Below are 17975 nucleotides of genomic sequence, written 5' to 3'. Positions count from 1 at the left end.
AGAGAAGACACACTTTCTGAAAGCACATTTGATACAAATGATTAATTTCCAATTACTAACAGCTAAAAGCTTGGATACTCATGCTTGCATCAGGTTGCACTGGTCACAAAGTGCAGCTTTCACCATTTTCCTAAAATAGATCCGAATTAATTGCAATTTGTATGCAAGGAAGAGCACCATGACCCACACTCATTATTTATGTGCATTGCCAGCTTGTATTGTTCAGCTTAGTGCTGTAGGTGTCTGGCCAAAAGCATTGTAGTACAATGAACCAGGTAAACAAAAATAAATAAACCAGAAAAAAAAAAACATACCTCCAGAATTGCTGGAACTGAAGCAGAACATGTGATTTGTAAAGGGGTAAAACCTTCAGAAGAAACATCTATCACAGCAGGCTGGCTCTGAGATTCTAGAAGATAAATAACATTAGAATGTAGTATAGAACAAGCTGTCATAAAATTCAAGTTGTAGAGTTTTTTGTGTTGTGCATTGTACTATCATATGCAATATAATGACAAATCTAACACAGAGGATACTTGGTATAAAATTAGTTAAGAGAAATTAGTTAAGAAGACTACTGAACATCCACCACCCCTCAAGTCAAAGTAAAGCTGACTGACAAGATAACTGTTTTTAAAATCTGTATTGGTTTAATTCGCTTACTAACAAAGAAAATACTTGTCAACAACACTGTCATTTTGCCCTAATCCAGCCTTTGACTTCACAAGGAAATGTGTTTACAGTATGTCTGCAACAGTTGCAATTCACAAAATACCCACTTCAAATACATTCATTTTGTCAAGAGGTATTTAATTCACCTAGCAACACAGAGAGGCAGGAGATCCAGTATGATCATGGCGCAGTGTTATAGTAACTGTGCAGTCCACAGAATCTGGGATATTAACAACTAATCTTATTTATTTTGCAACAGGGACCAATAGGCCAGGGCATTCTTTGTGTGGCCTATGGATTAAAAAAAGATTGGTTCAGAATGAAACAGGAAACAAACCAAATTGTGGCAATGTTTAATTACTGGTTTAAATATAGCGTTACATGTCTCCACGTGTTGCTACAACTGTTTAAATAATGTACTTGTAATTTTTCTTTTCATTGTTAACATTCTGACAAACTTTTTACACTTATAACTTTAAAGTCCACTCTAGTGCACTGGGGTTTGAGATCTGTCCTCTAAATCACTGCAGGAAGAGCAATTATATATACATTTAAAAAAGTCCTCTGGCTTTTCTGTTCCGTATCATAACATGGATCGTTATTGCTGTGTTACCCGATTGACAATGTGGGTAATAATCCTTACACTATCAGTGTACTGGAGAGGACATTACAGGTACGTTATTTAAACAGTGGTGGGGACGTGTAATGCTATATTTTTTGGAACCCAGCTATTTATTCTTTAAACCCATAAATAGGCTTTCTCCTTTTCAATGTTTATTTTTCCAGAATGCATTAGACTTGAGTTCTTAATTTAAATATGAAACACAAGTTTCAGCATCTTTCCTACTTAATTGGGTTAACTTTAAAGTATATTCATTGCTTCTGATCAGGTGAGTGAGGGAATATTATAAAGCAATTGTGTATCTCAGTTTATTCAAATGGGGGAAGTGGTTTGGAGAGAAAATATGCACATCAATTCTCCTCCACTCCCAAACCTCACCTAATTTACATATTTAGTACTTTAAACTTCACTGAATTCCCCACAGCTCCCCAGTATTGTAAACATTGATCAACTTCGGGGAAGTTAGTACTGGGAAGTTTCAGTACTAATTTGCAGGGAACTTAGTTTGATTGAATTGCCCCCTAAGCTGAATAAATTAAACATTTGTTTAAACCACCAGAGAATCTATTTTACTTTGATGTTAATTGACTGTTGCTTTTTATGTGTTCAGTTAAGACTTGATTAAAGTAATCAATGTTCATGGGGTAGTGTTGAATGTGCTCAATAGAAAAGGTCCAGGTTCATATGTGCATACAATAGATACAGCACAAAAAGAAAAAAAAAATAATGGTGATCCTTCCCCAGTCCCCCACCAAAAATACAAATACATACAACGCAATTGTAAGTTTAGAATTATAAACCTTTGAATAGTCAAATACATGAAAATGGTTTAAATTGAGGTTTGGGGTTGTTCTGGCCCTGATGGTTGTCATATGACCTTTATTTATGTGTTTTTTTATGTGATTAATTTTTTGTAGGAGTCTCGCAACTTCCCGTTATCAACGTTTATTACGGGAAGTTTTCTTAACAGGCAGTTCAGGAAAGTTGTTTATAAAATATTGCTCTTAGGAAAAAAAATATATACAGTACTGTGCAAAAGTTTTAGGCAGGTGTGAAAAAATGCTGTAAAGTAAGAATGCTTTCAAAAATAGACATGTTAATAGTTTATATTTATCAATTAACAAAATGCAAAGTGAGTGAACAGAAGAAAAATCTACATCAAATCAATATTTGGTGTGACCACCCTTTGCCTTCAAAACAGCATCAATTCTTCCTGAGCAACATCCGAAGAATCCGACCCTTCCTCACCAACTATGCTACCCAGCTCCTGGTCCAGGCCCTGGTACTCTCCCGCCTAGACTACTGCAACTCCCTCCTGGCTGGCCTCCCTGCGTCCGCCACCCGTCCGCTCCAGCTCATCCAGAACTCTGCTGCCCGCCTGGTGTTCTCTCTGCCTCGCTTCGCCCACGCTACTCCACTACTCCGCTCGCTCCACTGGCTCCCGATCACCGCTCGCATCCAGTTCAAGACTCTTATACTAGCCTACAGATGCCTTGACCAGACTGCACCCAGCTACCTCTAGACCCTCATCTCTCCCTACACCCCCACTCGACCTCTCCGCTCCGCCTGCACTAGAAGACTAGCTCTACCTCCGCTACGCTCCCCTGCCTCCAGAGCCCGCTCCTTCTCCACCCTTGCTCCGCAGTGGTGGAATGACCTTCCTACAGATGTCAGGACTGCCCAGTCCCTGACCACATTCCGGCGCCTCCTCAAGACTCACCTCTTCAAAGAGCACCTGTAGAACTCCTCTGTTTGTATCCTGGGACACTATCACCTATTTTGCTCTTATCTGCCCCCTATTTTACTGCATTTAATCCTGTACTTCAGAATACTGTAATCTGCCAAGTGTTTAACCTGTAGTACTTTGTATTTAATCACATCCTGATGTAACTATCACTATTTAATCATATCCTGATGTAACTATCACTATTATCTGCTGTATTATTGAATTGTGGTTTGTCACACTTGTACTTTGCTTGAACAAAAGTTATTGTATTTCTTGCTCTTATTGTATTACTTGTATTGTAACACTTGAAATGTATTTGCTTACGATTGTAAGTCGCCCTGGATAAGGGTGTCTGCTAAGAAATAAATAATAATAATAATAATAATAGGTACACTTGCACACAGTTTTTGAAGGAACTCGGCAGGTAGGTTGGCCCAAACATCTTGGAGAACTAACCACAGTTCTTCTTAGGCAGCCTCAGTTGCTTCTCTCTCTTCATGTAATCCCAGACAGACTCAATGATGTTGAGATCAGGGCTCTGTGGGGGCCATACCATCACTTCCAGGACTCCTTGTTCTTTACGCTGAAGATAGTTCTTAATGACTTTCGCTGTATGTTTGGGGTCGTTGTCATGCTGCAGAATAAATTTGGGGCCAATCAGATGCCTCCCTGATGGTATTGCATGATGGATAAGTATCTGCCTGTATTTCTCAGCATTGAGGAGACCATTAATTCTGACCAAATCCCCAACTCCATTTGCAGAAATGCAGCCCCAAACTTGCAAGGAACCTCCACCATGCTTCACTGTTGCCTGCAGACACTCATTCGTGTACCGCTCTCCAGCCCTTCGGCGAACAAACTGCCTTCTGCTACAGCCAAATATTTCAAATTTTGACTCATCAGTCCAGAGCACCTGCTGCCATTTGTCTGCACCCCAGTTCCTGTGTTTTCGTGCATAGTTGAATCGCTTGGCCTTGTTTCCACGTCGGAGGTATGGCTTTTTGGCCGCAAGTCTTCCATGAAGGCCACTTCTGACCAGACTTCTCCGGACAGTAGATGGGTGTACCAGGGTCCCACTGTTTTCTGCCAATTCTGAGCTGATGGCACTGCTGGACATCTTCCGATTGCAAAGGGAAGTAAGCATGATGTGTCTTTCATCTGCTGCAGTAAGTTTCCTTGGCCGACCACTGCGTCTACGGTCCTCAACGTTGCCCGTTTCTTTGTGCTTCTTCAAAAGAGTTTGGACAGCACATCTGGAAACCCCTGTCTGCCTTGAAATTTCTGCCTGGGAGAGACCTTGCTGATGCAGTATAACTACCTTGTGTCTTGTTGCTGTGCTCAGTCTTGCCATGGTGTATGACTTTTGACAGTAAACTGTCTTCAGCAACCTCACCTTGTTAGCCGAGTTTGGATGTTCCTCACCCAGTTTTATTCCTCCTACACAGCTGTTTCTGTTTCAGTTAATGATTGTGTTTCAACCTACATATTGAATTGACGATCATTAGCACCTGTTTGGTATAATTGTTTAATCATACACCTGACTATATGCCTACAAAATCCCTGACTTTGTGCAAGTGTACCTAGAAGAATTGATGCTGTTTTAAAGGCAAAGGGTGGTCACACCAAATATGGATTTGATTTAGATTTTTCTTCTGTTCACTCACTTTGCATTTAGTTAATTGATAAATATAATCTATTAACATGTCTATTTTTGAAAGCATTCTTACTTTACAGCATTTTTTCACACCTGCCTAAAACTTTTGCACAGTACTGTATATATATTCTAAAATGTTTAACCAGAAATCATATTGTCTTACCAGCAGAACTCCTTTGAAAGTGGTATAAATGAGATATGTATTTATAAATAAATAAAAAGCTAGTGTCTTTTCCTTTAAGTAGACTGTGTAACTGCACATATAATGTGATGGTGTTAATACTACAATAATCACATAAAAAAAATGCCATTATCAAGTTTTGAAAATAATTGTATATCTGTCTGTGAGGGTTTGGCACAAGCGATTGGGCAAAAAGGCAGGAAATCAGAGCTGTTGAAATAGTGATGCTACTAAGCATTTTTATTCAACAAAAATAAAGGAAAACCAATTACTTTTCAACAAATACTAACAATATACAGTCAAACTTGTGGCTGCTTTTAGCAGCAAACCCACTGAAGCGCCTTCTTAAGTCCCAGCCTCTACAGGACTGAACATGCAGGCTTGTTGCAGTCTTTTATACACCTGCATCATGAAGCCAAATTCAATAATTAATTGATTAGACCACCAGTCAAGGTCTGCAGCTTCCCCATTCCATCCACATTCTCACATGGAATTGAAGCATTTTAACTCAAGATTAACCCTTTCCTGGGTCCAGTTAATATACACACATTTTAACTGAAAATAATATGAAACATTTATCACAAAAAATAAACAAATCTAAAAAAATAAATATAATACTGTTGTTGATGTAGCTTTATACTGCAGAATGCGAGTGAAGGAAAGCAAGTACCTGTACAAAATAAATCCCAGAAATAAACACTATTTTCACCCCAGCACACTGTCTTGATAATGATGCTAGGTGATCCAATTATGTCAACGGAATGAATGATCAGTCACGTAAACAAAGTAGACACCAACTTTAAAAAATGGGATGTCCATGTAAAAACCTGTTAAACCTGTTATCGTAAACCCGCTTACCAACTTTTCCAAATATGCCATAGTCTGTGATTCAAGACAGCAGGTTTTGTTTTTCAAACAACAACATGGGCATTCAGGTCTCCTTAATCCTGCTGGCAGAAGGCATTCAGAACAGTGTGAAACTGATCTTAAAAATGATTCAGGTTAAGCAAATGTGGCACTAACTCTAACCGAAGAGCTCTCCTGACCCTCTGTGTCAATTGGACTCAGCAGGAGGAGGTCACTTTAATGCAAGTGTTATGTCTAGGAAATTGATCACTGTTTCCAAGGGCTTTCAAGAGACTGCACTATAAAGAATAACAAAACAATAAAATAAACATAGAAAACCAAACTAAGCTATCATATTTTACAATAGAATATTGTGTTCAGTTCTGGTCATATGAGGACAGGCTTAAATAATTAAATCTATTCAGTCTTGAACAAAGAAGACTACATGGCGATCTGATTCAAGTATTCACAATTCTAAAAGGTATTGACAATGTTGACCTAAAGGACTTTTTCGACCTGAAAAAAGAAACAAGGACCAGGGGTCACAAATGGAGATTAGATAAAGGGGCATTCAGAACAGAAAATAGGAGGCACTTTTTTACACAGAGAATTGTGAGGGTCTGGAGCCAGTAATGTTGTTGAAGCTGACATCCTGGGATCCTTCAAGAAGCTGCTTGATGAGATTCTGGGATCAATAAGCTACTAACAACCAAACGAGCAAGATGGGCCGAATGGCCTCCTCTCATTTGTAAACTTTCTTATGTTGTAATGTTCTTAAAATATTTACAAATATTCTATATATAGTGGCAGAAAAAGGGGGAGGAAAGGTGTAGTCCTGGAGGATAATGGGACTACATTCCCCAGAATGTCATGGGGTTGCTATTAGCCAGGATGGGAAACACCTGGTTCTAAAAGTTAATACAACTGCCTGTGTTCAAGCAGGCAGGTGTATATACAGCAGGTCAGAAAAGCTAGATGAATGTCTGTATTAAGGCTAAGGCCTGGGGAAAGACCTGTGCGGGAAACTTGAGAAGGTACTGTGTTTAAATGTTTATGTGTGTAAGTGTTGGGGTTTTTGGTCACTGAAAAGGCATACCTGTCTGGTATTAGTTAAGATCTTGGGAAAAGTTTAGTTGGAAGAATTAGACTTTTGTTTTGTTTTTGCATAAGAATAAATACACAGGCACTGCCCTGTTTGAAATCTATCTGTTTACACAAGAAGACAGAGTGAAAACTCTAACGTGGCTAGACAAGCCCCATGGTTTGCCTATATATATATATATATATATATATATATATATATATATATATATAATTTATTATTTGTTTATTTAGCAGACGCCTTTATCCAAGGCGACTTGCAGAGACTAGGGTGTGTGAACTAGGCATCAGCTGCAAAGTCACTTACAACTACGCACAAGGAGGTTAAGTGATTTTGCTCAGGGTCACACAATGTGTCAGTGGCTGTGGTGGGATTTGAACCGGGGACCTTCTGGTTACAAGCCCTTTTCTTTAACCACTGGACCACACAGCCTCCTGGACGCACGCACGCACGCACGCACGCACGCACGCACGCACATAAATAGAACCTTGGTGTATCCAAACTTGTATTTCTCCGTGGTGAGTGATCTCTCAGTTCAGTGAAACAAATTACTCAAGTCCACCAAGGTAAAAAGAAACAAACTCAATTTCAAAACCTACTTGCAGTAATTGATGGCCATCTAAAACAAAAAGCTTTTGATGGATCTATAAAATTGAACCATCCAATTTTCTCTAGTCCAGAGCAAGGACTATTTCATTGTTGAAGTCAAGTACGGTTTATTGGTTTATTGGTAGATCTAAAAATCAGATTGCTAAGGTGTCATCTATGAATTTTGTGACCTGCTTAGGAGGGTATTTTTTTTCTACTAGTAGCAACAGGGTGACTAGTTGTTAATATGTATGACCTCTATGTAAATAAGTATCCTTTGCAGTCTCTCAGTACTGTTGGATAAGAGATGGTCCAGTACTAAAATATCTTATTTTACTTTTGTCTGGTGCAACACCCGCCCCTCTTGTAAATTAGAACACACAGACATGTTATTTTGTTTGCTGACATTCCACTCATTTCCACAGAAAAGCTGCAGCAATTCATTTAAATAGTATGGTAATCTGAGCATTAGTGAAGCGACAGAACAGCAATAAGGAGAATGTATCACAGAAACCTTCCAGATCGTTAATTGAAGTTCTGGGGCAGACCTAGAATTGCAATTAATTACTCAAGGTCTATGTGATATACTGTGCTTTGTGTGACTAGTTTTATTAATATGGCAGCCTGGGACTTTTTTTCTTTTTTTAAAGGAACGGTTACAAAATTGTTCAAACTTTCTGTTTCACTCGCGATTCCTTAAGGCAAAATTATTTTCCTTCTCAGATTCACCAGCAACTATGTATGTATGTGTATATATATATAATTTGGTAACAGATTCAGGGTAAACACGACGAGTCCCTATATGGAACGCAGACAACCGACAGTCATTTAAAATTAAGTGAACGTATTACTTCATCATTCATTTAATTGCTGAAGCAAGAATCTGATGAAAGTCAGTACATGGGAATTACCCTTAAAAATCAAGGGTAATATTATGATTAGATGCTTTGCATCCATCCAAAGCCCCTTTCACACTGGCATGCTCTACCTAGGACCCGGTGTCATGCGGGTCGGGTACGTGATTTCACACTGCTTGTGATAAAGCAGGGTTCACCTGGGTGACAGACTCAAGTGCATGATGTGCGTATCAATGCTCCGGAAGCAGCTTGTTACTGACACTTCCATCCAAGCTTCTCTGGATTGAACCGTATGCCCAAATGTTGGATTAGAGCAAATGTTTCTACATCCCTGCTGCAGTCTGGCTCATGCTGTGTCTCAATCAACAAAAATATGGTTAAACAGAATAAACAGAAATGTTCCTTGTGGAAGTGAAATCTTCACGCAGGCGTGGACGTTTGTTTTGCATCCGAACGGCCGTCAAGCATTTTGTCTCACTCAACCCGGGTCAAAGCGTGTCAACCCACATACTGAGGTGGGCCGTTTTGGGCCCAGATAAATACTCATGGGTGACGTTGAGGGGTTCCCCCTGTGTTTGTATTAACTTTGAAATGAGCAGCTGAGGCGATTTATCCCCTGAAATACCCAGGTACTTATTCAGTTTTAGTTACATTTGTGCATATTAGCGAATAAGAAACTGGAATGCAAATAAGAAGCTGGGATGCGAATAAGAAGCTGACTGAATACAAAGCCAACTTCAGTATCGTATTAATGCGGTAATAAGTATGCTTTTAAATAAAATGCCCAGACTATCCACCTAATATAAACATGGTATTTGAGTACAATTATAAACAGTTGTTTTTAGTTTTAAGTAGGATTTATATTTGAGTGCTTAAAGTTGTGGATGAAAATACAATACCTTCCTTAAACTAAGTTAGCTTTCATTTCTCTTCAGGGACCGTCTTCAGTTTAATACAGTATTCAGTATTTCCTTGCATATGCGCTACTTGCTGTACCATTTTGTTTTAGCACTGTGCCTTTTTTTAGTGCATATTTATGATTTTTGAATGTTTTGATATTATGCTTGTTGCAATATTGACTTTAACAATTAAACATTACTTAGCCCACTTTAGTACTTATGAAATATATAAATAAATAAATAGGATGGCCATTTTATTTATTTATTTATTTAATTACTTTTTATATTTTTATTTCTAAAGTATAGTTTTACACATTTGGGGCTACCCTGGAAAATCATTCAAACTAGGCTCACTTTGATATGTAGGGGTTGTGAGCTCTGGTATTTGTTCTTATTCAGGTCGGCTTTGGGTAAAAAATAAGATTTCGGCTTCCTAAAAATTAGGACTCACCTGCACTTTTTCATTTAACCTTGTAAAGTTTACATTTGTTTAAGTAAATTTAAATCATTTAATTAATAAGTTTAGCATGTTAGTTATACATCTTGACTTAACACCTTCACAGAAAATAGACTTCAGCCTACTTCCTCAAAAATCCACCTCTAGCGAGCAATACTGCAAGACCAAACCACACCCTGACCTTTTGACTGATAAAAATACACTGTCTAGATGGCCGTTACTGAGTATAAGTTTGTTTGTCAGAGAAAATGGTTAGTTAGAAAAAGCCCCGAGCTCTGGCCTCATTTATAAATACTTGAGGTGTTGCTGCTTCGCTGAAAAGGTGTTAAAAGAAAAGACAACTATAATTCATCTTTTTTTAATAAAAACTGGTGCTAGTGACCAGAAAGCATAGGTTTATTTTTAATTATAGGAAATGCAGTATGCAAATATACTTTATGATAAAAAACTATTTAGCAGCAAGCAAGCAAGCTCTTCTCTTCAGGTCAAGAGGGACCCCATCTTTTTCTGTTCCCCTCTTCTCCCTCAAACAGCAAGGCTGGTCCCAGACATCCAGTATCTTGCATCACAGGTATGGTGATCTCTCTCTGGTTGGCACCTGTAATGTACTGAACTCCCTTAGTAAGCTCCCTACACTGCAGACATACCGTGCTTCCCATGGCTCCCCAGTCTACTGGCTGTTTACACTTAAGGCAGTTTGCTCTTATTATTTCCTTTCCATTGAAATTAACCATTGGCTGTCCTGAACTAACCTCAGTATAAACACAACATCTTCCAGGGGAGCAAACTGTACAAACTCTCTTTTTAAAAGGCCCCTGTCTTAGCTGGCATTTGTCACAACGACAGTCTGGATGTCTGGGAGAAGCTTGTTTATTCTTGGAATTTCTCACTCTCAAACCAAACCTTGTGGAATCCCCTGCAGGACAGTTCTGGAAAGTCCCGTTCTTATCCATCTCAGTCTGCTCACATCAATACACTAATCTGGCCACTCCATGGGCCATTTTAATGTCTCTAATATAATATGGACTTGCCTCTGTATCTGCCACTTTCCACTCCTCTGTGCTTTAGTCACAGTCAGTGGGTATTTGCAACAACAGATTAGACAAGGCGCCTACCTGAACACCAGTATTTATTTTATGTATTCTCCACATCGTGCCAGGCTCAAGGGTTTTGATTAATTCCGTGACAGTACGATACTATAAGTATAACCAGTGCTGTTGGATAGCTACCGACTGCATACCCGTTAACATTGTAGCTTTGGTGTATTTCAATAGCCACATTTATTTTTAAACAATATTTTTTACAATTACAGTAACATTAGTTGCACAGAAAAAAACAACAAATCATTTTTTTCTACACTAATAATATTTAATAAAATAATCTGAACAGTGTCAAATACTGTAACCTGGCCAAAACAACAGAAAACACATTCAATTATTACAATAGCTTCAGTAATAAAACAAACTTAAACGAGGATGCAGTAATTGTATTGATTAAATATGCGATTAAAATCAAGATTAACTGAGATTCATTGTTTTAATCTCAAGATTAATCGAGATTAATTTTTTTAATCGCTTGACAGCCTTAGTTGGAACCCATTGTATCCTGTTGTCTCCAAACTTCCAAACATGATGAATGCCATAATTCCAACAGAGACCAGTGTTTTATATTAGAAACATAAACATAATAAATCTGCAGAATGCATGTTTTTTGGAGCAGGTAAAATCATGGTTATGTTGGTTGATTTAAAATAAGAGTATTCAAATCATTGAATCTAATATACATAAAATTACATTTTCAAATAGAGGCATAATACGGCAAATTTTCTAGTTATTCATATTATCACTGCATTAGCTTTATCCATCCCAATTCCAACACTTTTGACCTAGCAGATGATTCAAATATGGGCCTCATTTATGAAAGGGTGCTAAATGTTATGGCGCGCGATAATCTCAATTACTGTGCACGTTATGAGTTCCGTATTTACTATTGCAATTTTATTCATTATCGCACAAAATAGTGGGCGTATTACAGTGCACACTCATTGTGCCACACTATGGTAATCAGAATGAATCTGTGATTTGTATGGTAATGCATGATAATTTAAATGAGCATCCAGCTCTCAGAATAATGAGATGAGCTGTATTCACAAGGTATTTACTAAAGGACGTTAATTTTAGTGCGCGCATTAAAGTGATCATTTATTAGTGCGTATGGGAACCAGGCTTTAACCACTGATAGGCGCGCTATTTTTCTGGCCTGAAAACTAGTGATGTGCAGTTCGATTCTTTTTACTGAGTCAGTTTGTTTCATTCATTCAGTTTAGTGAATCAATTCAACAGATTTGTTCGTTTGATTCACTGATTCACTAACGTGAAATATATACATCTTGCTGAATTACTGGCTATGAAAATTTGTTTGAACGAACCTCAGTATAATAGATATAATTCCTGGTGCGTTTCAACAGGGCATTTGCCTGCTGTAAACACCGGGAACACGTGGGTTAGACCTGGCACTGCATGACTCCCATCTGTAAGCGGCTCTAGATCAGATCTGATCTCCTCATATAAGTAGGGCCTGGAAAATGAACGGTATTTTTCTTTAAAGAAAATCACGAATTGCAAAAAAACAAACACATTTCACCGAGTATCACAAAACTGCCATTTAATTTAAAAAAAAAAAAAAAAAAAAAAAAAAACTCTTTTTCTGTTTACATTATATTCTACTGATGTAAGTTGCCTATGTGTTATCATTGATAGTTCATCAAGAACATCACCCAAAAGCTTTTTAACCACTCTTTAAAATATTCATTGTAACACTGGAACTCCGAGTCACTATTGAATCTTTAGAAATTTAACAAACTATTGCTGGAAGCAAGAGTTCTTTTAAAATGGTCTGTGTTAGCTGCAAAAAAAGTAATAAGCAGACAAAATTGATTTTTTAAAAACAACCTTGAATGACATATTCAGCAACATTTTCAAGTTTTGTAAACCTTTAAACTTTATTATTATTTATTTATTTAGCAGACACCTTTATCCAAGGCGACTTACAGAGACTAGGGTGTGTGAACTATGCATCAGCTGCAGAGTCACTTACAATTATGTCTCACCCGAAAGACGGAGCACAAGGAGGTTAAGTGACTTGCTCAGGGCCACACAATGAGTCAGTGGCTGAGGTGGGATTTGAACCGGAGACCTTCTGGTTACAAGCCCTTTTCTTTACCCACTGGACCACACAGCCACAGTTGACACATTAATTAAAATGATCGTGTAATTCCCATAGCCTGTTTTGCTGTCTAATCCCAAAATATTAAACACGGGAGAAACCCTGAAATGACAAAACGGAAAATTGTGTTCTTCTGTACACAGTGTACATTTCTAGTAGTATGTAGAAATAATTTTGTATGCAGTTTTAAAATTTTTCCGAGAATTTTTCGGAGTTTATTTTACATATATTAAAATAGGGATAAAATCGGTACAAAATAGTTTTTAATTGAAACATCGGTAAAAATCTGGGGGGAAAAAATCTCTGAAAAAAAAACACTTTTCATGTGGAGTATGACGAGTAGCAGTTATGGTTCTGATTAATAATGTCCCTGGCATGTATGATCTGTGCAAGTCGAAACCACATTTTCCCAAGTTAGCTTGTACTTTGCGAATGTTTGGGCAATCGCTGTGCTAACGGAAATAGTATCTAAAGGTATGAACATGACATCAGCACAAAACAAGCCAGGTTTATTTCAAAACTAACTGAAAACCCTGCTTTACTAACTGAGATGGCACCTAGCAAGAATTTGGGAGCAAGTGATGTGGCAGGAGCACTGGCAATCTCACATGACTGACAACACCCTAGAACCCCCAATGGTGTTGTTTTTAAGCCCTACATTGCAGGAACAAGAGATTCTAGCAAGTAGACCTTCAAGTTCCAGTTCCTCAAGAGATGCTGATACATGGTCTCCCTCAATGGCAGTGTTGATGGATTTAGAGACCCATGCCCCATTAGACAGAGCAAAGCAAGACTTTGTTTTTCGTACAAGTGGGCCAAGTGATCAGGCAGAAGCACTTGAGATTTTACAGGACTATGACAGTACCCAAAAGACCCTAGATGCTAGTTTTCCAGAACAGGAAATTGTAGCAAGGGGTCCCTCATCCAGGTCACCAAATGAAGCTCAGACACTATCCCCTCAGTCACCATCTTTTCCAGCGACCAGTGATTTAGAGTCTTTAATCCAAATAGATATGGCAAAGCAAGATGCTTTCCCATCAAGAGGGACTAATAATCAGTCAGAAGCACAGTAGATTTTACAGGATTCTGACAGCACACAACAGTTTCTTCCACTCTTGACTTAGTCCCAGGTTTCAAAAACAAGACAGGCATGTGAAGACACCCTCATCCAGGTCCTCAAGGGAAACTGAGACTCTTTTCCCATTCCTGGATGTGGTGGAAGATTCAGAGAAACTAAACCCAGGAGAACATGGCCCGGGAGCTATATAGATATATTATTAACAAAATATTTTGGAATCTCTACAGAAGACCCTTATAACAAATATGGACATAACAGCCTAGAGAAGGAGGAACAGGAATTGCTGCTAAGAAAGGACAATTTCTTTGGTTACAGTCCCAGTTCTAGCCTAATAAACTGCCTCAAGAAGGTGTCTCCAAGAAAAGTCGCCCAGTCACTGGCGTTGACAGTTGATACCACAACTCCAGCATCTTTGGAAAAGTCCATGGAACAAGATGGTATTGAGCCAAATCAAAAACCAAGACAAGCTCATGGCCTGAGAGATGCTTTATCTTCAGAATCTTTGGGATTCTCAACAGAAGAGCAATGTTACACTGATGCGGATGACAGGCGGAAGAGGAATTGCTGCCAAGGAACATGTGTCAGATTATACTCCCAGTTCTCATGGTGAGGACAACCTACTAAACAGCCTGTGGCAAAGTGGTTTGCAGGTTTGCGCAGGTGCAGAGGTGATGTGATTACGAAACAGAATACAGACAACAAAGTTCACAATCCAAACAGACATTTATTTTGTAATCCCAGTCTGGCGACTGCAAAGAATAATCCCAGGCAATACACAGCCATGTGTATTGCACTGTTCCAAACAACGGGTTACAGTCCCGAAATAATAAACACAGTATAGTACACATAAAGACACACACACGATTACAAGTCCAGGGTGAGTGCTAACGTGCAAGTGATGAAATACAATTTATTCATGCACAGTGGTGAAGTGTTGTCCAGGTTGGTGCTGGACTTAAGCGACAGCTCCCAGTACGTGTTAGCCATCTAATAAGAACAAACGAGTACAATTAGACACGACAAAACAAACAAACACTAAACACTCACGGTTACTTTTTTACTCTCCTTCATGGGTTCTCTCGCAACCATAACAAAGGAACAGATTGTTTAGCCATGCCCCCTTGGTTAGCGAGTGCAACCGTTTCTCCTCCAATCCTCGGTTGCCACATTGCTTCCCATCTGGGGCGATGACTTGGTATACTGTGGCACTGCCCCATTTCTAGATGGCCAACTTCTATCTTTCCCTGGAATGAATTGTCAGACCATCCAGTCCGGGGCACTCTGTTCCCTTTACACAGTGCCCTCACAGGTCAGGAACGGGATTTATAACCAAGTTTCATTCTTTCTCTGTCACACAGCCTTACTGAGGGGTCTCCAAGAAAAGGAGCTATTTCTTCCTCACTGGTGGGGTGGTGATGACAACATCTGTTTGGTTAGTAAGAAAGTTAACATGGAAATAAATTTGTAGCAAATATTATTCATGACAATGTGGCCAACAGAAAAACTTAATGCATCTTTTTTCTCCTAACCTTTAAACTTTCAGTTTATGGATTCTGTTGATGGGCGTGAGCATGTTATGGTTGTTATACAGTTTCTGTTGTTTCTGCATAAGCAGTGAAAAAAGGTAAATGTATGTTCACTACAATACTACACCCTTACTAGGACAATATCTGCAAAACAAGCAGTTCTTGTCACAAGGTTAAGCCTCAGGCTCTTGAAAAGCAACAGTACTTTGAACTTTCATTATTATTCAAGAATCCTCTAGGGGTTTCTGTTAAAATCTTTTTGTTTTATAATAACATTGTAGACTCCATTGGAATCTCAAAATGTTAATCCTCCATTTCATCCACCTCAGTGTAAAGCCTTTACCAGACTGCAGCCGCCGATAATACTTACCAGACATCTGTTTTACTATACAATTTAATTTTAAAGATGTGCTGAAAATAGTCTTCCAGGGGTATATTTGTTCTTGCTGAAAAGGTTGGAAATTATTGACACTGATTTCACCACAGAGAGAAGGATTTTGTGGTGGGATAAAAAGATTATCTGTTCAGAGCTGATAAAAATTCAAAGGTCATGGTATCTCTACTTGAAAAAAAAATCTCTTCAAATACCAGAAAAAAATGCATTTATAGCAAATGGGTTTAGCTGAAATGTTCTCCTTTCAAGAAAAAAACCTCAAAACAGACAACAGGATTCCTTTATTCTGCATTTCCTCTTGTGATTTTATAACCTTTCTGGGTTGTGAAAACTTCCAGAAAGCTGCTGAAGTTGTCTGTAGCCAGGTTGAGATTTAAAGAGTAGGAAGCTATAACGTGTTTCATCTACCAGATGTCTATGAGCTTTGATTTGGATACATGTGCAGCAGATTTCCCCCACTGACTAATGTAGAAAAGCACAGTATTGCAAAATGCTTTCTGTTTTATCCCCTGTGAATGTGTGGGTTGCAGTGCGTAGTGAAAGGGTGATGCAGGTGCTCCAGACAAGGACAAACACAGAGTTCACGGTTCAAGTTCTTTGTTTAATTTCCTTGACCGGGTTTAAATATTAAAGCTGGCTCTACCCAGCAATGGGTATTGCCAGAGCCAAAACAAGGGGTTGCAGTCCCAAAATAATAATTACAAAATCACAGATACAACACAAACACAGACACGTCTCCGGACAGTGAGTGCTCTTAGTGCAGGTGTGGTGCTGGAAACAATGATGCTGGTTAAGTGCAGGTGCGGTGAAGTCCGGTTGAATCGCTGGCCAAAGGCTGCAGCTCCCAGATCCGTGCTTAATCAGTCTGGCAAAGACAAAACATTTAACTCATGTTCTGAATAGTCCTCGTTTCCTCCCATCAACCACAACAAAAGGAACCGATTACGGCATCACGTTCCCCTAAAGTACCCTCAGCCCCGCCCCCTCCGATAGCTAGTTCAATCATGTCTCCTCCAATTCATGAATGAAACTTTGCTTACCATACTAGGGCGATGACTCCTGGTACCGTGACACCGTCCCTTTCCTGAATGGCCGGCTTCCGACTGCCCCGGAATGAACTGCTGAAACATTCAGTACGGGGCGGGCAATTCCTGCTGTACAGTGCTCTCACAGGTCGAGAGGGAGATTGTTGATTCAGATTCATTTGCTCTCTGTCCCATCCCCCCATTTGGTTTATGTGAATAAAAAATTCTGATTATGTTTGTAAAATATTGATGTGAAATGTACAGTGCTGGGGACATGCTGTAATCACTGCAGTTCATTATCTAGAACATACAAGGAAGAGAGTAGTAATGGAAGGAGTCTTTATATTCCATGGATGGAAATAACACAACATATACATAACAGTTTCACCCTTTCCAGGTTTTATTAGGAACTTGATTAGCCACAGTTTATAGATAACAAGACCAGATATAGTCTTACTGAACTCATAGTAAAGCCAGGAATGCATCACACTGCTATGCAATGGGAGTCTCATTTCCATCCCTGTATTCACTACGAATCAATAAGGACACCTGTATTTTTCCCTGATTGCTATTAAAACATAGTGTAAGAGGTTTGATTTCTTCTTAAAAATAATTAATCTTCTTCAGGTAAAGTTATCAAAATAGTTTATTCAGGAATCAAAATGCAAGCAGGAAAAAAGCAAATCAAAGTTGATGGTGTTCTGAGCTGGCGTCAGTGTAGATGTTATTTACTCCTGAGCCAAGCTGAGCTTTCATGGCATCAGAGATGTTGTTTTTTTCTGAGCTGGGCATGGCACAGAGATGTTAGTTTCTGAGCCGTCATCAGTGTAGACGTTAGTTTCTGAGCTGAGCTGACCCGACCTGACCAAAGAAATTACTTCGTACAGCACAGACATACAGCTAGCTTACGTAATTTCCTTGACCAAATTTGGTCTTATTTCCCTAGCATGATGCATGGTGTGAGACAAGCATATTTGCGTTTCTTCTTCACTTTACCAATGTCAGCAAAAGAAGAAGTTACATTTAAGAACAATGCTATGAGTTTTGCTCAATTCTCAGAGGCAGCAAAGCGCTATACCCACGCATCACAAGGTCGAACAACAAGACTGGTGATTACAAACAG

At 38.9% G+C, this 17975-nt stretch overlaps 1 protein-coding gene across 1 annotated transcript in view; it reads right to left on the bottom strand.

The window, feature by feature from the left end:
* The window catches only part of LOC117410446 (synaptotagmin-like protein 2), a 93727-nt gene that overhangs the window by 26581 nt on the left and 49171 nt on the right, over positions 1-17975 (bottom strand). The window contains exon 6 of the mRNA XM_034016997.3: positions 315-409. Coding sequence (XP_033872888.3) covers positions 315-409 — 95 coding nt within the window. The remainder of the gene's footprint in view (positions 1-314; positions 410-17975) is intronic.

This window comes from Acipenser ruthenus, chromosome 6, assembly GCF_902713425.1.
Source record: "Acipenser ruthenus chromosome 6, fAciRut3.2 maternal haplotype, whole genome shotgun sequence".
Classification (NCBI taxonomy): domain Eukaryota; kingdom Metazoa; phylum Chordata; class Actinopteri; order Acipenseriformes; family Acipenseridae; genus Acipenser; species Acipenser ruthenus.
This window is presented reverse-complemented; position numbering and strand designations above follow the sequence as displayed.